Consider the following 22,424-nt stretch of genomic DNA (forward strand, 5'->3'; position numbering starts at 1 on the left):
TGTAGAATTGTTAAAAAATGTGCAATGAGTGAGTGCTTCTGCCCCTTTTTCCAAGATGACCTCAACTTTCAGTATCTGGCAGTTATTCAACATTATTGTTTGTTTATGATACAGTAATAACAGTTAATAACGGTCGTACTGCGGAAGTCCTAGGGGCTACCGTCATGCCAACTATATGGGCGCAAAGGTCTATTTCCCTGCTTTCTGCTGGTTTTTGAATGTTCCAGATATCTTAAACGGTTCAGGAGTTACAGTTTTGAGAAGTAGGCATGTCAAATCCTGTCCGCGGCTACGGTTTAAGCTGCAGTATGTAGCTTTAAACTTTAAAGCTCCTGTGAGGAGATGCTTCTTATCACTTTCCTGATTATCCTGCATGAGCATTAATTTAACAAACCTCTTGTTTCTTTTTCTTTTAAGACTCAAATGCATCACACACGCCTTGCAGAATGTGTCAAAAGAGCCTGTTTTGCAGCTTATCACTTCCTCTGACATCTACTCTGAGACGAAGGATTCAGGCTTTAAAGAAGGACTCGATAGAAATGATCAATCTTAGTGTCTTTTGCTTTTCTCATTAAGATGCATGCATACTAAATCCAGCCTGCCTCACAGGAGCCTCACAGGAGCTTTAAAGTAAGGCTGCATCAAGAGTCTTTAAGTGTCTCTGTGCTGCAGTTGCAAAAGCATCAAACTCATCTCCTGTTTCACCTCCTTTTTTATTCTAGTGCAGCATAAAACACAGATATGAACGTTAGAGTGTCAGTTATGGAGGAAGAAGTAAGTGAGGGAGGGATTTCAAGACATCAAACTTCTGCAGTAACTTCAACTCTGGTTTAAAAACTTTATTTGCTGCACAAGACAAAAACAACGTGCAGATTTTGATGCCTTAAAAAGTTTGAAAACTGCCAAAACTTTTGGAGCATGTGACGATAAAGATTGATTTACTCTGGCTGATGCTTAACAGATTTTTCTCTTAGAGGGATGAAGACAAAAATCCGTCCACGTCCTCAAATCAAAAAGAGATTACAAGCTGACGTCTGAATCCAAACTTAAGGCGGATTGTCGAGGGGAATGTTTGAACAATGTTTTAATGAGTGTTTGGACTCGGCTGAGGAAGTTTTTCAGCGGCGCCTGGAGGGTTTTATTCTGTCTCATTAGTAGGAAGATGAGGACAAGGAGCAATATACCAACGATTGGTAACTAATTCAGTAATAATATGATATAAAAGTGTTTGTCAGGATGTTTGTTGTCATGTTTTTGTGTTTTGGAGGAGCTGGTTTTATTTTGTTTTGATCCTCCTCGACTTTGATTCTGTATTTTATTTTGTAAAGAAAAAAAAAAGACAGAACGGAGGAGGAGAAACTTTGAAGCATAGAAACAAATGTAATCTCATGTCAGTTAAAGGAATGCTGTGTTGTGCTGCCATCTAGTGGACAGTCTGGGACTGCAGCAGCTGTCATGCACTGGAACATGTATGTACTATAAAAAAAACAAGTGATGTCAAAGGTTTGATTTTTAAAGTATGCATTTTGAATCATGTGTGATTTAACCACAGATAATAAACGTGGGAGTGTTTACCTCTGGTCTGCAGGTGATGCTGGCTCCTGAGGCTCTTTTTGTTCTCCAGCTGAGGTTCCTCCTCGAGCGAGGCCGACTGGAGGAGGCGGAGGTTGATCTGAGCAGATCCAAGGTCAGATTGTTTTGCACACAATCTTTTCTTTAAGGCACAGAAACTAAGTCTGATTTAAAAGTAAAGAAGGGCAGGATTTAAATTTCATGCTAAGCCGTGTTAGGGAGACTTTACCTCCAGGTGTTATATATTATTTAGGCTGTAAGATCTCCTCCTAAGCATCAACCTGCAGGCTCCTACTTTAGTTATCACTTCCCAACAAATGTTCTCCTCAGACTCTTTCCAAACAGAGCTGGTCTAGACCGTACTCTATGTTCTATTATTAACAAAGACCCAACATCAAGACCAGGATCAGATCCAGTCCCATCTTCCAGACAGGACTCAGTCTGATCTCATCTTAATCCACCATGAGCAGAGCACTTTGCAGCATTTAGCAAGTTACAGTGGCAAGGACAAACTTCCTTTAACAGGCAGAAACCTCCAGCAGGACCAGACTCATGTTAGACACACATCTGCTGAGACCGTGTTGGAGAGAGGGATAGAGGGAGATGAAGAGAGAGAGAGATGATAGTGGGGAGACGGATAGTAGTAGTTGTAGCAGCTGGAGTCTGGCACGTCCACAGCAGCAGAGATCCAGAGGAACCTACGAGACAAGGGAGCTCAGGGACTCCAGAAAGGTCTAAGAAAAGAGAGAAGAGAGGGAGACCAGAAGAAAGAAAAAGAGGAGAAGAAATGGTGAAAGAATGACAAAAGGAAAGGACGGGATAAGAAAAGGAGATGGAGAAAGAAAGAAAGACGGAATGAAAGAAAGAAAGAAAACAAAAGAGAGAATAGAAGAACAGAAAAGAAAGGAGAAAATAAAGAAAGAAAAGCAAAGGAATGAAAGAAAGAAGGAAGGAAGGAAAGGAAAAGGAGAGAAAGAAGGAATGAAATAGAAGGAATGAATGAAAGAAAGAAAGACAGAAAGAAAGAGGAAGGAAGGGAGGAAGGAAGGAAGGAAGGAAAGAAAGAAAGAAAGAAAGACCCCAAAAAAGGAATCTACAGCAGAGATCCAGAGGAACCTACGAGACAAGGGAGCTCAGGGACTCCAGAAAGGTCTAAGAAAAGAGAGAAGAGAGGGAGACCAGAAGAAAGAAAAAGAGGAGAAGAAATGGTGAAAGAATGACAGAAGGAAAGGAGGGGATAAGAAAAGGAGACAAAGGATGAAGAAACATGGAAAGAAAGAAAGAATGGAGAAATGAAAGAAAGAAGGAATGATGGACAAAGTAAGGAAAAAGGAAAGAAAGAAAGGAATGAAAGGAAAAGGGAAAATTGAAAGAGCAAAAGAAAGAAAGAAAGAAAAACAACAACAAAGGAATGAAGGACAGAAAGTAAGGGAAAAGGAAAGAAAGAAAGAAAGAAAGAAAGGATGAATAACAGACCCAAAAAAGGAATCTACAGCAGAGATCCAGAGGAACCTACGGGACAAGGGAGCTCAGGGACTCCAGAAAGGTCTATGGTTAGTAACTTTAATGGGACAGGAAGAGTTAAAGTGAGAGACAGGCAGAGAGAGGAGAGAGAGGGAAAGACAGGATCCCAGTGTGTCAGTCTAAGCCTATAGCAGCATAACTAAGACCTGGTCCAAGCCTGATCCAGCTCTAACTATAAGCTTTATCAAAAAGGAAAGTTTGAAGCCTACTCTTAAAAGTAGAGAGGGTGTCTGCCTCCCGGACCCTGACTGGTAGATGATTCCAAAGGGGAGGGGCCTGATAACTGAAGGCTCTACCTCCCATACTACTTTTAGAGAGAATTTTGAAGCTGTTTGCAAATAGCTTTTTGGTTCAGCTGGAGTCTGGCACGTCCACAGCGAGAGGAACCTACGGGACAAGGGAGCTCAGGGACTCCAGAAAGGTCTATGGTTAGTAACTTTAATGGGACAGGAAGAGTTAAAGTCAGCATCGCTCCTTTAAAATGTTGCGTGTCAGATAAATCTGTGAGGAGTGATGAGGATGTTGATCTGCTGGAAACATGTTTCCTCACACTGCTTCTTTCCTTTAGTCAGGGCATCTTACATAAGCATGCTAAAGTTAAGGTTATTTCCTGCTTTAACTCTGTGAGTAAATGTAACTGAACGGAAACACAAAAACACACGTCAGCCTTCGTCATCAGATGCACATCGTATGCTACCATTTTTATTATTTAGCCAAAAACAGCCGGTTTACATAGAAAACAGGAGAAATGAAATTCAACATATAAGGTACAGGATCATCAGAGCCGGAGAGAGGAAACAAATCAGCTCGGTCGTTTAAAAAAACATTAAGAACAGGTTGCCAAAACTTCGACTATAAAACTGTGTCAGGAAAATGTGTTTCTGTTGTGGTGTGTTCAAGGCTGGTCGGGAATTTCATTATCTGAGTTGATAGAGGTTTACATTCATGCGCTGTTTTTTTTTTTTTTTAAGTCAGATTAAAACTACAACATAATCCCACATGTGCGGTAAGAAGACGACAGGAAGTGAGCCTTCGTAAATCAGGTGTGACTTTACCGACTACTACTTAACATTTTACAAACGTACGGCCCTTTAAATTAGAGAAGGAATCAAAATGTCAGCATACTTTTCAAAAGCCAAATTAACTGAAGGCTTCAAAGCATCATGCATGTTTAATTTAGGTACTTTTTGATGCTTTAATTCAGCCTCTCCTCAAACGATCAAGCTCACTCCCTCCAGACATTTAGAGCAAGCTCACTCTCCAAGGCGTCGGTTAGAGCTGGGCGATATTGAAAATTCTGTTATCACGATAAAATATTTCATATCAGTCGATATCCATAATTATCACGATAAATATCAAATCGTTTAAATTTAAAGTCACATTTTTGCTCCTGAGTGAAAGTTGAAGACAGTCTGTTAGCTTGTATCTGGATTTAGTTTTCGTATTAGCTTCTTGAATCCATCTTTTTCTGACACCGCTAACAGGAAGCAGGTCTTTAGTACAAAATTAGATTTTTGTCGCTAGTCTCAGCTGTCTCAATGTCTTTAAGCCCCGCCTACCTCTCACTCTGCGACATGATTGGCTGTTCAATGCCTTCTTCTTCTTGTGTCTAATGTTGGGTGGCAGCTAGCGTTGAAGGCTCATTAGCGCCCCCTCATTTTTAATTGGCCGGGGTGTGTGATGACATGTTTATTTATATAGAATATTTTTGAACATTTTTTATATTTATATCGAGAAAAATTATATCACGATAGTTATCGTTATCGAATTATCGCCCAGCGCTAACGTCGGTAGGGATGGGTACCTTCACATTTGAACTGATACCCGGTACCTGGGAATTGGTACGGGTACTCAACGGTACCAATTTTCGGTGCTTTTGTGTGTTTATGTGGTAATAAATGTTAATTTGTTAAATAATAAAATCTCAAATTTGTTTAATTTAACATGAAATGAACAGAAACAGGATTATACAGGTGATTAGATATATTAGCTGACACGTGCTCGTGGCGTCTAATTGCTCTTTCTGGAGTTTATCAATGAACACACGTGAACGCCTGCAGACGGGAAACAGTCAGTTCTCTGTCTCTTTATAATAACAGACACACAACTTACTTGTTGGACATTCACGCACACAGGAACAGTTCTAAACAGGGCAGGTAGTCGGAGCGAGAGAGTCCGTCTCAACTTAATCCTCCTGCAGCTCTGCCTCGCCGTGATGCAGAGAGCAGAGACGTACAAGCGATCAGTCTCTAACTTTATTACAGGGCGTAAGTATGGAAAATCGCCTTCTCTTCCACTCCTGCACAGTCACAAGGATGCGTTCAGGTACCGAAACATGGTACCGTTTGATTTTACGTGAATCAGTACTCAGTAGTATCGACGGAATTCGGTCGGTACCTATAAAAGTACCGAGTTCAGTACCCATCCCTAAGCGTCCGGTATCGTAAAAATGAAATCCAAGGAAACACAAATGTAAGAGTGGTGTAGTTTGTGATGTAGTTTGTGATGTAGTTTGTGATGTAGTTTGTGATGTAGTTTGTAATGTAGTTTGTGATGTAGTTTGTGATGTAGTTTGTGATGTAGTTTGTGATGTAGTTTGTGATGTAGTTTGTGATGTAGTTTGTGATGTAGTTTGTGGTGTAGTTTGTGATGTAGTTTGTGATGTAGTTTGTGGTGTAGTTTGTGATGTAGTGATGTAGTTTGTGGTGTAGTTTGTGATGTTGTTTGTGATGTAGTTTGTGGTGTAGTTTGTGATGTAGTTTGTGGTGTAGTTTGTGATGTAGTTTGTGATGTAGTTTGTGGTGTAGTTTGTGATGTAGTTTGTGATGTAGTTTGTGGTGTAGTTTGTGATGTAGTGATGTAGTTTGTGATGTAGTTTGTGGTGTAGTTTGTGATGTAGTGATGTAGTTTGTGATGTAGTTTGTGATGTAGTTTGTGATGTAGTTTGTGATGTAGTTTGTGATGTAGTTTGTGGTGTAGTTTGTGATGTAGTTTGTGATGTAGTTTGTGATGTAGTGATGTAGTTTGTGATGTAGTGATGTAGTTTGTGGTGTAGTTTGTGATGTAGTTTGTGATGTAATTTGTGATGTAGTTTGTGATGTAGTTTGTGGTGTAGTTTGTGATGTAGTTTGTGATGTAGTGATGTAGTTTGTGATGTAGTGATGTAGTTTGTGGTGTAGTTTGTGATGTAGTTTGTGATGTAATTTGTGATGTAGTTTGTGATGTAGTTTGTGATGTAGTTTGTGATGTAGTTGTGATGTAGTTGGTGATGTAGTTTGTGATGTAGTTTGTGATGTAGTTTGTGATGTAGTTTGTGATGTAGTTGTGATGTAGTTGGTGATGTAGTTTGTGATGTAGTTTGTGATGTAGTTTGTGATGTAGTTTGTGGTGTAGTTTGTGATGTAGTTTGTGATGTAGTTTGTGATGTAGTTTGTGGTGTAGTTTGTGATGTAGTTTGTGATGTAGTTGGTGATGTAGTTTGTGGTGTAGTTTGTGATGTAGTTTGTGATGTAGTGATGTAGTTTGTGATGTAGTTTGTGATGTAGTTTGTGATGTGTAGCTGCATGGAGTTAAATATTCACCTGTCTGTTGCATATTTTGACTTGATTTCAGAAGTGCTACACCTCAGTGAAAGGATCAGTTAAAAAGAAACCAGGGCAGCGTATACTTCAGGGAATTTGGCAACTTGTCTTAAAAAAGAAGGCAAAGTATTAAAAGGAGGAAACAAACAGACATCAGCTGTTATCAAACAGCTCAGACAAAACCGGCCTCCGCACACACCGAGGACGGAAAGTGAGTTTTTTTAAATCGAATTTGTTCCCAGATTTTATCGGATTCGTCCGATCATGCATGCAAAACAAAGAATCCAACTGTCTTCAGTCACGTTGTTGTTCCTCAGCGTGTGTTTCGGCCTCACTCAGATCTCCAAAAACAGACACAGTTATTGAGCCCCTCGCAGGACGAACATTCAGCTTCACACGCTTGTTATCGCATCAGCTACATGACTGCGTCCGTTAAGCCTGCGCGGGAGGGGGGAGGGGGGGGTGACGGGACGGGACGGCTGGGGGGGGGAACTGCTGTCGCACAAAATATGAAACATTAAGAAAAACATTGAATGACGAGCAGCGTCTACGATGCATTCAGGTCCTCTAGAGGCGGACCGACCAAAAAAGTAGCTCCAGTAGAAAACAGCGGACTATTAAATCTTTAGTTGAACTAAAAAAAAAAAAAGACAACATGCATATTCAAATATATCTGCTAATATGTTTTATATGCTCAACAGGAGAGGTGTGAGTTAAGAAATGTGAAATAATGTAGAATAAAAATGAATAAATACATAAATAATCTGACACGCGATGGCTCTCCATGGACAGGAAGTAGCAACAGGGAAATCTAGTTCTGCTTGTTTGGCTAATTTACCGCTAACACACGTTAGAGTTCAGCTCGTTGGGCTATTTAACATTTAGTTATGACAGCTTTATATATTTGCTGCAGTTGTACATTAATATTATTGCACAGCAGGGTATACTTGAGTTCTGTGGTCACCTTCTCTTGAACCACAGCTCACACAGTTCTGTTTCATACTTGCGCCAATGAGGGACAACTCACCATCAGTGCACTGTTTCCACGGCGACAGATTAACACATTTAATCCACGTTACTCCAGTTACTGTAGCTAAGTCGCTATTAGCACCACAGACTTCAAAGTGTATGATTAGACGGCGCACAGTTGCCACATACTTGTTTTTAGGCTAGCAGTTTGTTACAAGTTGAACATTGAACAGGAAGTTGGTGAATGTGGCGGCCAACTAAGTCACAGAATCAGTCTGTGTGAAGTACCAGGACATATATTTCATAATATTTATATATGTCAAAGTGATCTCTGGTTTTTATTTTGTCTGCTTTTTGGAATTTCTTCAAAACAAAGTGCTTTGCTGAAGCACAAATGTAGTGGCCTGTAATGCAATTACATAAGAGGATATGGGCCACAGGAAAAACTTTTCATGTCTGTATTTTTTTTTTTCTAATGCTGCTTTTGAAATTAGAATTCCAGATTAAAGCCAGAATTATGTTTTTTTAAAAATCAGAATTCTAAGACTAAAGACAGGATGTCAGAATTCTGGCTTTGATCTCAGGATTCCAGAATTTTGAGATCAAGGACGGAATGTCAGAATTGTCAAAAACCTTTTTTTTTTGTTTATGTAATTTTATTTTTTTTCCAATGCTGCTTTTTAAATTAGAATTCCAGATTAAAGCCAGAATTCTGTCTTTTCTTCATCAGAATTTTGAGACTGAAGACAGAATGTCAGAATTTGCTTTTGATCTCAGGATTCCAGAATTGTGAGATCAAGGACAGAATGTTAGAATTCTGGCTTTGATCCCGGGATTCCAGAATTTTGAGATAAAGAGCGGAATGTCAGAATTGTCAAAAACCTTTTTTTTTTGTTTATGTAATTTTTTTTTTTCTAATTCTGCTTTTTAAATAAGAATTCCAGATTAAAGCCAGAATTCTGTCTTTTTTAAAATCAGAATTCCAGAATTCTAAGACTAAAGACAGGATGTAAGAATTCTGGCTTTGATCTCAGGATTCCAGAATTTTGAGATCAAGGACAGAATGTTAGAATTCTGGCTTTGATCTCAGGATTCCAGAATTCTGAGACTAAAGACAGAATGTCAGAATTCTGGCTTTGGTCTCAGGATTCCAGAATTCTGAGACTAAAGACAGAATGTTAGAATTCTGGCTTTGACCTCAGGATTCCAGAATTTTGAGATCAAGGACAGAATGTCAGAATTTTGCTTTCAATCTCAGGATTCCAGAATTTTTAAATCAAAGGACAGAATGTTAGAATTTTGCTTTTGATCTCAGAATTCTGGAATACTGAGTTCAAAGCCAGAATTCTCAAATTCTGTCCTTGATCTCAGAGTTTAGGAATTCTGAGATCAAACCCAGAATTCTGACTTTTCTTCTCAGAATTCTGACTGTAATCTCAGAATTTCAGAATTCTGAGATCAAAGCCAGAATCTCATAATTCTGCCTTTGATCTAACTTGATTTTACTGAAAAATACCTGGCCTCCAAATATTTTTTTAATGACCCCATCGCCTCCATTGTTTTTTTCTCTCAGTGGCTAACCCTCTTTTAAATGCAATAACAAAATCCACATCACTGAAAGAGTTACTACCCGCCAATCCAAACTCAAATGTATATTTAGTCCAGAGAATTCAAAGACATTAATACGTTTTCAGACCTCTTCCTGTAAAGTTGTTGCCGTCTTCTGTTCTTGATGGCCACTGCTGACACTAACCACTGCTTGGTGATCTCAGCTTTAAATATCCAATCTCATTTAAAAGCTGTGTTGTGAGTTTACATCGGGGCGCAGGTCAATCTACTGTATGTTTTAATATCTGCAACAACCAAACGATCCTGAATGGTTTCACCATTCTGTAACACGCTACTCTACAGATATAAATACTCTCTCAGTTTGTGAACCCTCTATCTACGTTTTTACAGGAAAATCATTCGACTATATCAGAGAGGTTAAATTCAGCACGCAGGCTTTTGGCACCTTAAATGGAAATGGGAGACCGTGGAGGGACGTGAAAGGAACGTATGACAAACAGAACATACAAACACGTGGAAATATAAATATGTACATACAAATTAAGATTTGATCTTTTGAAAATACTCATCACTCCTTCCAGCTCGTTTTTTTATCTCTTCAAGAACTTCTCCCCTACATTGTGTAGCGTCTCATTTTCCCCAATACTGCACACATTAACATTTACCTAATCTTCAATTTAAGTGTCCCCGCTGCAAGAGTGAGCTCGTACAACTCTCCATGGTGTCCTTCAACACCTTCTCTTTTGATGTTTCCCTGGATGAAAGATTTTGGATCAGTGACCTCGGAGGGAACTTGACTGGAAGTGCGGTACCAGGGGTTTGAGAAGAAACCTGCAGCTTCTTGCAAGTTGAAGTGCTTCAGTTGCCTCGCAAAGCCGGGAGATTTGGCACTGTCGGGGATATTCTTGGCGATTTCAAGAAGCTTCACTTCAGCATGTTGTTGGACTGGCGCAAACCTTGCAAGATTCTGCTTCTGGATGCTTTTAAACCAAGATACCTCTGACTTTGATGCACATTTGTCAGATGCATTCCCTTTAGAGATCTGAAACTGAATACTTGGCGCTTTTCTCCACATCCAGCTCGGTTTGTCTTCTTCAAACTACAAAGAAATGTTGCCAATTTCTCTTTGGCCCAAAAGTGAAGGTGCAGAAACTTTTGACCTTTTCTCAAATTTGGCAATAATGTAATAAGCTCATCGCACCATCTACCTGCATCCAATACTCCTTCATAGTGTTATTGGGAAATTCTCTAAATGATCCTTGATCAGGGTCTGTAGGCAACCTCCACCTCCACCTCCACCTTTCCTTGCCGTCCATTTTCATGTCATAGCTCCTGTTTCTGTTCACTTGATGCAAACCGTTGTGTGTCCCTTTTTAAAGACAGGGACGCACACCGGCTCAAGTCAACCTCTCCACTCTCAGTGAATAATTGGCGCCGATCGGTCATTGGTCTTCGCCTTCTTGAGCCTGACGCCTCGTCGAATAGCCACCAGATAGTCCTCCACCTCGCTGTACTCCGTCTCCTCCAGGAGCTCTGGGAGATACCCGCGGTCCCACTCTACCCGACCGCTCGGTTGCGGAGGCGGCGTCGGGGGATCCGACCCCTCGCACGTGTGCTGGGTCTGCCATATGCCGGGCTTTTGTGACACGCTGCTGCTGCCTGGCGTCAAAGGGGTGGTTGGAGGGCTGAGCGGAGTTCGAGGCGCGTATCCGTCCTCTGATGACGACCTGCTGGGGAAACCGGGGTGATCAGGCACAGTTGGGGTCTTCACTGGGATCATGGGGGGCTTGATCGGGATGGGGCCCAAGCTGAGGCCCCCAGAGGGCCGCCGCAGGTTGGGTTTGGAGGACGGTGTCCGTCGGATGGTGGCGACTCCAGGGGTGATGACGGCAGATGGATGCGAGGGCAGCCCGGCGGTGGACGCAGGGCGCTTGGACTGGAACATGCGGCGGTAGGACTGGCTGATGTCACTGTTTCTCGGGATCGTGGAGGATTTATCAAAGTCTGATGACTGGTGCTGCTCGCCATCCGGATCCACTCCCACAGAGTAGTAGTCGCAGTCGGACACTGAGGGGAGCAGAAAGACATTTTAGCACACAACGACACATCTGTCCACACGCTTCTGTTGCTTACGCTACATCTCTTTTTGAAGACATGGTGTGAAAGCTGATCAGAGTCCAAGATTGGCCTGATGTGGACATATTTTAGGGACTAGTTGATTGGATGCAAAAATGGAATTGCTTCAGCTGGCAGCAGCGAGATGTCTACACAGTGATGCGTCATAAATCCACTACATACGCTCACTGAAAGACGCTGTTTTGCAACTGGAAGGCAAAGATTGCATCAGCAAAACCAGTCATTTTACCTTGCAAAACATGACAGTTACTGGTCTTCCATTTCTCTGTGGGATTGCAAAGCTCATCTGTGTGCACCCACCTTGTGAGGGGATGGTGTCCTCTGAGCAGCAGGGCGTGTGGGTCTGGCTGCTGTAGCCGCTCGAGCCCTGCAGCGAGTCTCTGCTGGAGCCGTGGATGTCCAGCCGGAGGCCTTTAGCCAACACCCTTGCCAGCTCCTCGTGGGCCTCCCTGTCCTCCTGCCAGAGCCGGGACAAAAGTGACTCCACTGTTTATTAAAACTACACCAGTTAGTTTAACTTTAAACTAAGCCATGTGAGCGGATGTTACCCTTGCCGATGTGACAGAGTGGCCTCCTTTGACCCCTTGCGGTTCCTCTCCAGGTGTGGTGACATCAGCGCCCTGGTGGCTGCTGGGATCCGTAGTGTCTCTCCTGTCCTTGCTTCTCTTCAGGGTGTTGACCATTCCCTGTTCGTATGGGCCCGGTTTGGCCCAGTCCTACAGAGACGGACAAGCTTAAGAGTGATGCAACCTCAGACCCTGCAAGTGTTCATGGTTTGACTTGATGTTTAATCATTACGGCCTACATTTAGTCATGTTTGCACGCTTAATTTAAGTTCAAATTCAGCTGCACACAATATCTGCAGTGAGCTAAGTAAGCTAGTGTTTGCTTTCAAAGTAAGAAAAGAAAGAAAGGGATGACAGGACACAAACAAGGCAAAATGAAAGGAGGGTTAAAGGAGGAGGACATCAAGGGAGATGTGGGATCAAACCTTCCAGGAAGGGACTTTTGATGACGGGATCGTTCCCGACCCCGAGGGACTGAGAGGCGGGAGGTCTTCCCGACGACCCCACGGCCAGGTGGGAGACACGGACGAATAGGAGGGCGAGGAGATGGGAGAGGTGGTGGAGGAGGTGGAGGAGTAGGTGAAGTATGAAGGGTGGAGGTGGAGGTGGTTGTCCGGGGCCTGCAGTACCACTCCGTGCAGACAGAGGGCAGCGTGATGGTCGAAACCATTCGATAACTGAGGGTGAGTGGAGGATGGAGAACAACAAAAATCAAAGATGGCGGTCGTGACATGAAAACGGGACAGGAGGGGAGGTGGAGGTGCCACATGGAGCCGGTCAGAGCTCATGGGTTAGACCATGATGGATCGCATTTAAATTCACAGACTTCTTAAGGTGCATTTCAACCAGGGGAACTTTACCCAGGAACTAAGTGCGTTTCATCCGGTGGACCCAGGGTCTAAATTTAGTTCAGGGGTAGATGATCTCCCCCCTGAAAAGCCCCTGCTATTGGGGTAGTACTTTTCAAAGGTCCCGGGCTTTCAGGGGGCGGGGCCTGCATTGCTGAATGTGTCTGATTGGTAGATTAACCTCAGTGTTTTTATTCCGCCCTCCGTCCACAATAACATCACACACATCTGTGATTCTCTTGATTTCTCTTTCTGTCATTAGTTTTTATTTGTTCGATCTTGTTTGTATGTGTGTGTACTTTTCAAAAGAAGAAGCTGTGATTCTCTTGATTTAGCAGCTTGTAACAGTAGTCTTCTCTCAGCCCACCGTGAATGCGTCTCTCCTCCAGGTGTTCCGGTTTTAAAAGTGACCCTGTAAAGTGGGGACCTTCGGCTGAAAGTGTCAGTGTTTGTGTTGATTCATTCATTGCTTTTTCCATGTTTTTCACCGCAGGCACATTTTCACTTTTTTTCATGTTTTTCTGCTTTTGGAGCACAATTTAAAGTTTGAGGAAAATTAATTTTTTTGACAGGGTCAATTTTCTTTTGTCAAATTTTTATTTTTTTTTTCAAATTTTTTTTGTCAAAGTTTTATTTTGTAAAAAAAAACAAAATCTTTTTTTTTTTTTTTTACAATTTTTTTTTTAAAATTTTATTTTTACAATTTTTTTTTTACAATTTTTTTTTTTTTTTTTTTTTTCAATTTTTTCCAAAAAGCATTCACAGTCGTTGTTTTTTTCATCTGTGATTCACTTGATTTCTCTTTCTTTCATTAGTTTTTATTTGTTCTATCTTTTTTGTATGTGTGTGTACTTTTCAAAAGAAGAAGCTGTGATTCTCTTGATTTAGCAGCTTGTAACGGTAGTCTTCTCTCAGCCCACCGTGAATGCGTCTCTCCTCCCGGTGTTCCGGTTTTAAAAGTGACCCTGTAAACTGGAGACCTTCAGCTGAACGTGTCAGTGTTTGTGGAGTTTACACAGCTGTTGAAACACAGAGGGAGTTCCTGGGAATACAAACTAGTTTAGTTTTTATTAAGATTTCAAAATATCCTCATCAGATATTTAATGATGGTCTAAAGACGTTTATGAGGGATGCATCCGGCTGAGAGTCTCCAGTTAACAGGGTCGCTGTTTAACCCAAAACACCGGCCGATCTCTGCCACGGCTTTTTGAGTTCAAAAGGATTTTAAAGCCGTGTTGAAACGTCTTTGCTACTCGCGCTTATCTCCTCTCACGTGTTGATTCAGTGAATCCATCTGTGATGAAATATAGCACCATCTAAAACAGACCAGCTGAGTCTCTTCATGCTAACAGGCTAACTGTTGTGTTGCTCATAATGATACCTGCCTGTCTGTCTGCTTCTATGGTGTCATCTGTGATGAATGGCATTCCTCTTTGTGTTACTGCCCTCTACTGGTCTGGTGGTGTAGTGCATTTACTTTTTTTTCCTCCATACGTCACTGGCCTGATTTACACAATATACCCGGGACTTCAGCCTGTTGTCGAACCTCAGACAACAATGGGGGCACAGGAACCTTTTAGTTCAGGGGGAAGTAGTTCAGGGGGCTAAAAGACCCAGGAACTCTTGGTTCAAATGCACCTATAGTTCCTGAAAGAAGTTCTGGGTACTTTTGGTGGAAAAAGCAACTTTTCTAGATGAAACACTGACGCTCAAAAGCTCCACGTGGCACCTTCAAAACACAAAACAACAGACCGGAGTGTAACGTTGGCTTCACTAAAACACCTTTCAGATTTATGTGTGTGTGTGTGTGTGTGTGTGTGCTGTGTGTGTGTGTGTGTGTGTGTGCAGGAGTGTGTTCCCACATGTATATGTTCACCTGTTCAAGCCCAGTGCGGGGCTCGTTGTGTGAGGGTGAGGAGGAAGAAGAAGTGGAGGAGGAAGAGTCCTCACTGACACACTCAGAAGGTAAAGGAGACACACACGACTGCAGCAGAGCCATGCAGAGCGCACACACAAAGATTGCACGAAGCGAAGAAGAGCAGAGGAACAAAAACACAGACAGAAAAAAGCAGAAGAAGAAGAAGCATGAACAGGTTAGTAATAAAAACAGAGTCTCAGTGAGAATCAGACAAACAGTCAGCGAGAAGCATGTGAGTAGCAGAAGTAGCAGCGTAACAGAAGAAGAAGCAATAACAGAATAACAGAAACAGAGTCAGCAGGAGGGATGAGACGGATAAAACATCCTGCTTCATGAAGTGTATTTCAGTCCTGGTGTATTTGGAGGGTCACGAGCGACGACCTGAGCTCTATTTTAAGGACGAGTTAAAGTTCAGATCACACGAGGGGTACGAAACACTTCAAACATCCCTGAGCTGTGACACCCAATTAATCCCTGATACGTATCAAATTCAACACACAGTCTTTAAATATTGTTTTTAATTTTAGACGTTCTATTTTAACATTACTTTTACAATGTCGCCCTCTAGTGGTGACACGGGTCTCAGCCCCAGAGGTGTGACCACACTAAACTTGAATATGCACTGACCTCACACACATCCCACCACCCAGGAAACATCATCCCTGCTCCTTTCCTTTCCTCATGATGGTGCATTTTAGTTTTCTAACCAGTGTGAATAACATTATTTTTTTGCAATATACATTATAATATAATAATAATAAAGTTTATTTATAAAGCACTTACCAAAACAGACGTTACAAAGTGCTTAACATCATAAAAAACCACAATAAAGAGAGCAAAGCAAAGGGGGGGGGGGGGGGGGGGTATATGGGCTGGCAAGACAATTTAAGCAGAAAAACCAAAAGAGAAACTACTAAAAGCAGTTAAAACAATAAAACAATTAAAATCAGTAAAACAATAAAACGATGAGTGAATAAAAAATAGATACAAAATAAATGTAGCATCTTGGATAAAACAATATTACAGGAAGGCCTTTCGATAAAAATGTGTTTTCAGCTGTGATTTAAAAGAAGATACTGATGCAGCTCGCCTGAGATCCTCAGGCAGGTCGTTCCACAGTCGAGGAGCCTGCACAGTAAACGCTCGCTCACCCTTAGACTTCAGCTTTGTAGTGGGAACTTTAAGGAGGTTCCTGCCTGAGGATCTGAGGCTGCGTCCGGGCTGGTAGGGTGACAGCAGATCACATATATATTCGGGGGCCAGGCCGTGAAGTGCTTCAAAGCGATAAGTAAAACCTTAAAATCTATTCTAAAAGCAATGGGCAGCCAGTGTAGGGTCATTAAAACAGGAGTAATGTGCTCTCTCTTCTTGGTTCTAGTTAAAAGTCTTGCTGCTGAATTTTGTACCAGTTGTAATCTATTGAGAGATTTTTGTGTTAAACCTGTTAAAAGCCCGTTACAATAATCTAGTCTAGAAGAAATAAAAGCATGAATAACGGTCTGGGTGTCATTAAAAGAGAGCATGGATCTGATACGGGCAATATTTCTAAGGTGATAAAAGCAAGACTGGATGGTTTTATTAATATGTCTGTCAAAGGATAAGCTGCTATCAAAGGTCACTCCAAGGTTTCTGACATTACCTATGACGCAATTCTCATTGTCCACCATGCAATATACCTTTTAACCATACAATATTCATAATCTAACGTGCAATGCAGCTTTTAGCTATGCAATTTACATTTTTACCATTGACTACTAACTACTTACTCTTCCATGTTTTTCACCGCAGGCACCACATTTTCACTTTTTTTCATGTTTTTCTGCTTTTGGAGCACGATTTCAAGTTTGAGGAAAATCTATTTTTTTGACAGGGTCAATTTTTTTGTCAAATTTTTTTTGTCAATTTTTTTTTCAAATTTTATTTTTTTTTTCAATTTTTTTTTCAATTTTTTTTTTTTCAAGAATCTTTTTAAAATTTAAAAAAAAAAAAAAAAATTTAAATTTTTTTTCAAAAATTTTCAATTTTTTTTTATTCAAAATTCGTTTTTTCAATTTTTCTTTTCTTTTTTTTTTTTTTTTTTTTAATTTTTTCCAAAAACCATTAACAGTCATTGTTTTTTTCATCTGTGATTCTCTTGATTTCTCTTTCTTTCATTAGTTTTTATTTGTTCTATCTTTTTTGTGTGTGTGTGTACTTTTCAAAAGAAGAAGCTGTGATTCTCTTGATTTAGCAGCTTGTAACAGTAGTCTTCTCTCAGCCCACCGTGAATGCGTCTCTCCTCCCGGTGTACCGCTTTTAAAAGTGACCCTGTAAACTGGAGACCTTCAGCTGAACGTGTCAGTGTTTGTGGAGTTTACACAGCTGTTGAAACACAGAGGGAGTTCCTGGGAATGCAAACTAGTTTAGTTTTTATTAAGATTTCAAAATATCCTCATCAGATATGTAATGATCTTCTAAAGACGTTTATGAGGGATGCATACGGCTAAGAGTCTCCAGTTAACAGGGTCGCTGTTTAAACCAAAACACCGGCCGATCTCTGCGATCACGGCTTTTTGAGTTCAAAAGGATTTTAAAGCCGTGTTGAAACGTCTTTGCTACTCGCGCTTATCTCCTCTCATGTGTTGATTCAGTGAATCCATCTGTGATGAAATATAGCACCATCTAAAACAGACCAGCTGAGTCTCTTCATGCTAACAGGCTAACTGTTGTGTTGCTCATAATGATACCTGCCTGTCCGTCTGCTTCTATGGTGTCATCTGTGATGAATGGCATTCCTCTTTGTGTTACTGCCCTCTACTGGTCTGGTGGTGTAGTGCATTTACTTTTTTTTCCTCCATACGTCACTGGCCTGATTTACACAATATACCCGGGACTTCAGCCTGTTGTCGAAACTCAGACAACAATGGGGGACCAGGAACCTTTTAGTTCAGGGGGAAGTAGTTAAAACTAAAAGGGAGCTAAAAGACCCAGGAACTCTTGGTCCAAATGCACCTATAGTTCCTGAAAGAAGTTCTGGGTACTTTTGGTGGAAAAAGCAACTTTTCTAGATGAAACACTGACGCTCAAAAGCTCCACGTGGCACCTTAAAAACTGAACTAATGCAGGTTATCGTGCGCCTAAATCAAAGCACATCTTAACTTCACCGACACTTTGAAACTCGAGGTCACCTTATATCGATTTGGATCACAGCTGCCTCACTTTCACTACTACTGATCCCCAAAACTAAATATCTGCTCTTCTTCTTTGCTTTCAAATTCTAAAATCTTTGTTTTTGAGTTGGACAAAATAAAAACACACGACAGAAATGACTCAGTGATGTTTGTCTTAGTTTGTGTTGACCACTCTAACACCCTCGAACGAGAGCTCAGGAAACCCTGTGGGGAATAATCCAGCTTGATGTCTAGCTGCATGAGACCCTGTGGGCCCTGAGGGTGACTCAGCACACACACACACACACACACACTCTCACACAGCAGCTTCAGCTAATGAGCACGCAGTATCCTAGCAACCTGCAGGGATTTCTGACCTCACTTGTGGAAGAAGCGTGGATCCGAATATAATGAAAGTGTGTGTGCATACTGATGGCCTTATTTGACTCTTTCAGAGTGTTTGTCTCGTCTCTGTCGGCTGTCAACGCCAAGAATATTCAACCTGCTGTTTTTCCCCTTCTCCTGATTGGTGCACGTGTTTCTTACCTGCGAGGTTTCCGGAGGCATGGGCGACGGCGATTTGGACTGGAAGGCGTCCTGCGAGATGAAGCCAGAGTCGTGGGAGGAGACGGAGGAGAGGCGGGCCGGCGTCTGCTGCGGGAGCACGGTGGAGGAGGAGGACGAGGAGGCGCGGTATCGGAAATGTGAGGTGGGGGAGTGGCAGTGTGAGCCGCTGGAGCGGGAGTCGCTGCTGTTCACGCTGTTCAGGCTGCTGCAGGACGAGAGAGGAGAGAGACTGTTTAAAGATCCGGTGACTTACAGCTGCTGCAAAGTGGACCTGAAGGTGACAGTCCCAGACCTTCAAAGACTTGTACACATTTGCATCTTTTCAACAGTTATCTGAAAACTCTACCCAAGCAGCTCTTCTTCAGATATTTACAAATCCACAGTTTTGTCAAAAATAGATTCCCTCAATTTCCTGATCAGCCCATTGACTCAAAATTGGACTCATTCCTGAAACCTGTTCTTGTTTTGAAAGGATTAATGTCACATATCTATAACCAGATACATTATTTACAGCTAGTCTCCTTAAACCCCATCAAAGCACTTTGGGAGGTGGATCTGACACAGACTGATTCAGTGCAAGATTATTCACCGCTCCCACTTCACAAAGGTTAAACTATCAAGAATCTTCAAAGATATTGACCCATTTTGCAACAGGTGTCATCAGGCACCGGCCAGCCATGGTCATATGTTCTGGTCTTGCTCGGCTTTAGATTTCTACTGGGAGAATACTTTTAATGCAACTCCTGCAACAGCATCCTTTAAGGCCTCCCCTCCACTGACCTCAAAAAACTCCAATACGTTCCAGAACTCCAGTGCACACATCACACCCATCCTTCAGCACCTCCACTGGCTCCCCATACAGCACCGAATCCACCTCAAGATCCTGCTCATCACCTACAAAGCCCTCAATAACCTCGCCCCCTCATACCTGACCGACCTCCTCAAACGCCACTCCCCGTCTCGCCGCCTCAGATCTTCAGATGCCAATCTCCTGTCCCCCTATCACCAAGTCCGAACACCACACCTTGGGGGACAGAGCCTTTGCCATTGCTGCCCCGGCTCTCTAGAACTCTCTCCCTCCAAACATCCACAACTCTGACTCACTTCAATCATTCAAAAAACAACTCAAGACCTTGTTGTTCAAAAAAGCATACAACACATGACCTCTACTTCCGCCCCACCTCTCCCCCTCAGTGATCATTAGAGCTATAAACAGAGCTCCTCTCTGCCTCTGGAACAACGTGATTTAAATTAATATCACTCAAAGGGAAACCTGAGAGATTTCAAAACAGGCTCTTTGTCTCTCCTGTAACTGGAGCAGAAGCTTGTTGAGTCCTGCCTGACCACAGGGAGCTTCACAGGACTAGTTTTTGGGAGCGAGACCAACAAACTGTCCTTCTGTGATCCCTCAAAGCTAAAACTCTCTGCTGCCTTGAAAAAAACATTTAGAACACTCCTGATCGGGTTGCAACAACGATCTCAAGACAGAAAAGGAAAAGTGCTGAGCTGAGTTTTTTTATCTGTAGTTCCCGCTCTTGGCCACAAGAGGGCAGCAGAGTCCAGACAGGATAAAATGATCCGCTTGTTTTGGAGGTTTGTTGTGATGAAGGGCAGAATTTGAAGCCTTAGTAACTAACCTGCACATGCTTGACTTCCTGGATACGGTGGTGCTCGGAGACGAGGGTGGAGTCTGGTAGGACCAGGTGCAGTCGGAGCCCTTCAGGTCCACGATCACCTGCGAAGAGACGGAAAGAGGATGAAGACATTGATGCTGCATGAAGGGTTCTAAGAGAGAATAAAGGGGGGGGGTCGTACCTGCTCACTGGAGGCAGGCAGCTTGTGAGGGTCCATAGTTAGAGTCTTTAAGTCGTCTGTGAGAGTCTGAAGGTGAGTGATCTCTCCCAGCATCGACATCTCCTCCTCCTGAAACACAGACACACACACACATACACACACGCACACACACACACACACACACACACACACACAAACATACACACAACAAATACATCAACAAAACAACTCCTCAAATAAATCCCTGATTAAAAAACGTTGTGAATGTGTGTTTTAATGCAGTGACTTCCACTACAGAGTCATGTCTGTGTTTAATGCAGTGACTTCCACTACAGAGTCATGTCTGTTTTAATGCAGTGACTTCCACTACAGAGTCATGTCTGTTTTTAATGCAGTGACTTCCACTACAGAGTCATGTCTGTTTGATTGCAGTGACTTCCACTACAGAGTCATGTCTGTTTTTAATGCAGTGACTTCCACTACAGAGTCATGTCTGTTTTTAATGCAGTGACTTCCACTACAGGGTCATGTCTGTTTTTAATGCAGTGACTTCCACTACAGAGTCATGTCTGTTTTCAATGCAGTGACTTCCACTACAGAGTCATGTCTGTTTTCAATGCAGTGACTTCCACTACAGAGTCATGTCTGTTTTTAATGCAGTGACTTCCACTGCAGAGTCATGTCTGTTATTTTAATGCAGTGACTTCCACTACAGAGTCATGTCTGTGTTTAATGCAGTGACTTCCACTACAGAGTCATGTCTGTTTCTAATGCAGTGACTTCCACTACAGAGTCATGTCTGTTTTTAATGCAGTGACTTCCACTACAGAGTCATGTCTGTTTTTGATGCAGTGACTTCCACTACAGAGTCATGTCTGTTTTTAATGCAGTGACTTCCACTACAGAGTCATTTCTGTTTTTAATGCAGTGACTTCCACTACAGAGTCATGTCTGTTTTTAATGCAGTGACTTCCACTACAGAGTCATGTCTGTTTTAATGCAGTGACTTCCACTACAGAGTCATGTCTGTTTTTAATGCAGTGACTTCCACTACAGAGTCATGTCTGTTTTTAATGCAGTGACTTCCACTACAGAGTCATGTCTGTTTTTTAATGTAGTGGCTTCCACTACAGAGTCATGTCTGTGTTTAATGCAGTGACTTCCACTACAGAGTCATGTCTGTTTTTTTAATGCAGTGGCTTCCACTACAGAGTCATGTCTGTGTTTAATGCAGTGACTTCCACTACAGAGTCATGTCTGTTATTTGAATGCAGTGACTTCCACTACAGAGTCATGTCTGTTATTTTAATGCAGTGACTTCCACTACAGAGTCATGTCTGTTTTTAATGCAGTGACTTCCACTACAGAGTCATGTCTGTTTATTAATGCAGTGACTTCCACTACAGAGTCATGTCTGTTTATTAATGCAGTGACTTCCACTACAGAGTCATGTCTATTATTTTAATGCAGTGCTGTGTGACACTGACCACGACCGGCCTCAGCATGGAGACGAAGCAGCAGAAACGGCTCCTCTCCTCCACCAGCGCCTTCCTCACCGCCTGTTTCTCCGTCTCCTCCAGCAGCAGGTATTTATCACTCACGTCCTGCATGGCGCTGTCCAGCTGAGGCTGCAGGTCCCCACGGCCTGTGCAAACACACAGAAACACACACACACGTTTACTTACAACAAGAAAATGGACAAACACACTGGATACTTGGAAAGCTGTCACAGAAGGAGGAAACTGAAATGAATGTATCTTCAAGAAATGAGTCTTATCTGCCTCATTTATCTTCTTTTAAGTGACAATAAACTCATTTTAAGCCTGTTTTTTAAAGTGTGTTTGGTAAAAGAGCATAAAAGAGATTAAAAATTATGAGTTAAGCTTCAATATGATGTTTAAAAGTTTTGTAAGAACCGCTAAGAGACAAAAAAGTATCCAAAAATGATCTCTAAAGAGGCCAAAAACTTGCACAAGAGTGGAGAACTGTCTTTAAGATTTTAACATCTTGTCACTGACAAAGACTTGATCTCCAGGTGAGCAGGGACTCTTAATTATACAGGAATAGTATCTGCTTTAGTTTGTGCATCCTGATCCAGATGTCTGAAGGTGGACGGTGAGAAACAGAGAGAGAGGAAAAGAGGCGTCAGACCACAGAGTGCTTATTAGCTGTGAAATTGTATCTTTACCAAACAAGACTTCAGTCACAGAGCAAGAGAACAGTCTGTTCAG

General features: G+C 42.0%; 1 protein-coding gene across 1 annotated transcript in view; it reads right to left on the reverse strand.

Annotated features, from left to right (window-relative positions):
* Window positions 1–9,136: 9,136 nt before the first annotated feature.
* Window positions 9,137–22,424, reverse strand: part of LOC117828348 (protein MTSS 1-like) — a 34,944-nt gene continuing 21,656 nt past the window's right edge. Inside the window, exons 6-13 of the mRNA XM_034705387.1 lie at window positions 21,681–21,838; window positions 20,215–20,322; window positions 20,037–20,134; window positions 18,379–18,604; window positions 12,343–12,594; window positions 11,900–12,067; window positions 11,652–11,808; window positions 9,137–11,282 (exon numbers count right to left, since the gene is read on the reverse strand). Of these exons, the coding sequence (XP_034561278.1) occupies window positions 10,633–11,282; window positions 11,652–11,808; window positions 11,900–12,067; window positions 12,343–12,594; window positions 18,379–18,604; window positions 20,037–20,134; window positions 20,215–20,322; window positions 21,681–21,838 (1,817 nt within the window). The 3' untranslated portion in view covers window positions 9,137–10,632. The remainder of the gene's footprint in view (window positions 11,283–11,651; window positions 11,809–11,899; window positions 12,068–12,342; window positions 12,595–18,378; window positions 18,605–20,036; window positions 20,135–20,214; window positions 20,323–21,680; window positions 21,839–22,424) is intronic.

Source organism: Notolabrus celidotus, chromosome 16 (assembly GCF_009762535.1).
Source record: "Notolabrus celidotus isolate fNotCel1 chromosome 16, fNotCel1.pri, whole genome shotgun sequence".
NCBI lineage: Eukaryota > Metazoa > Chordata > Actinopteri > Labriformes > Labridae > Notolabrus > Notolabrus celidotus.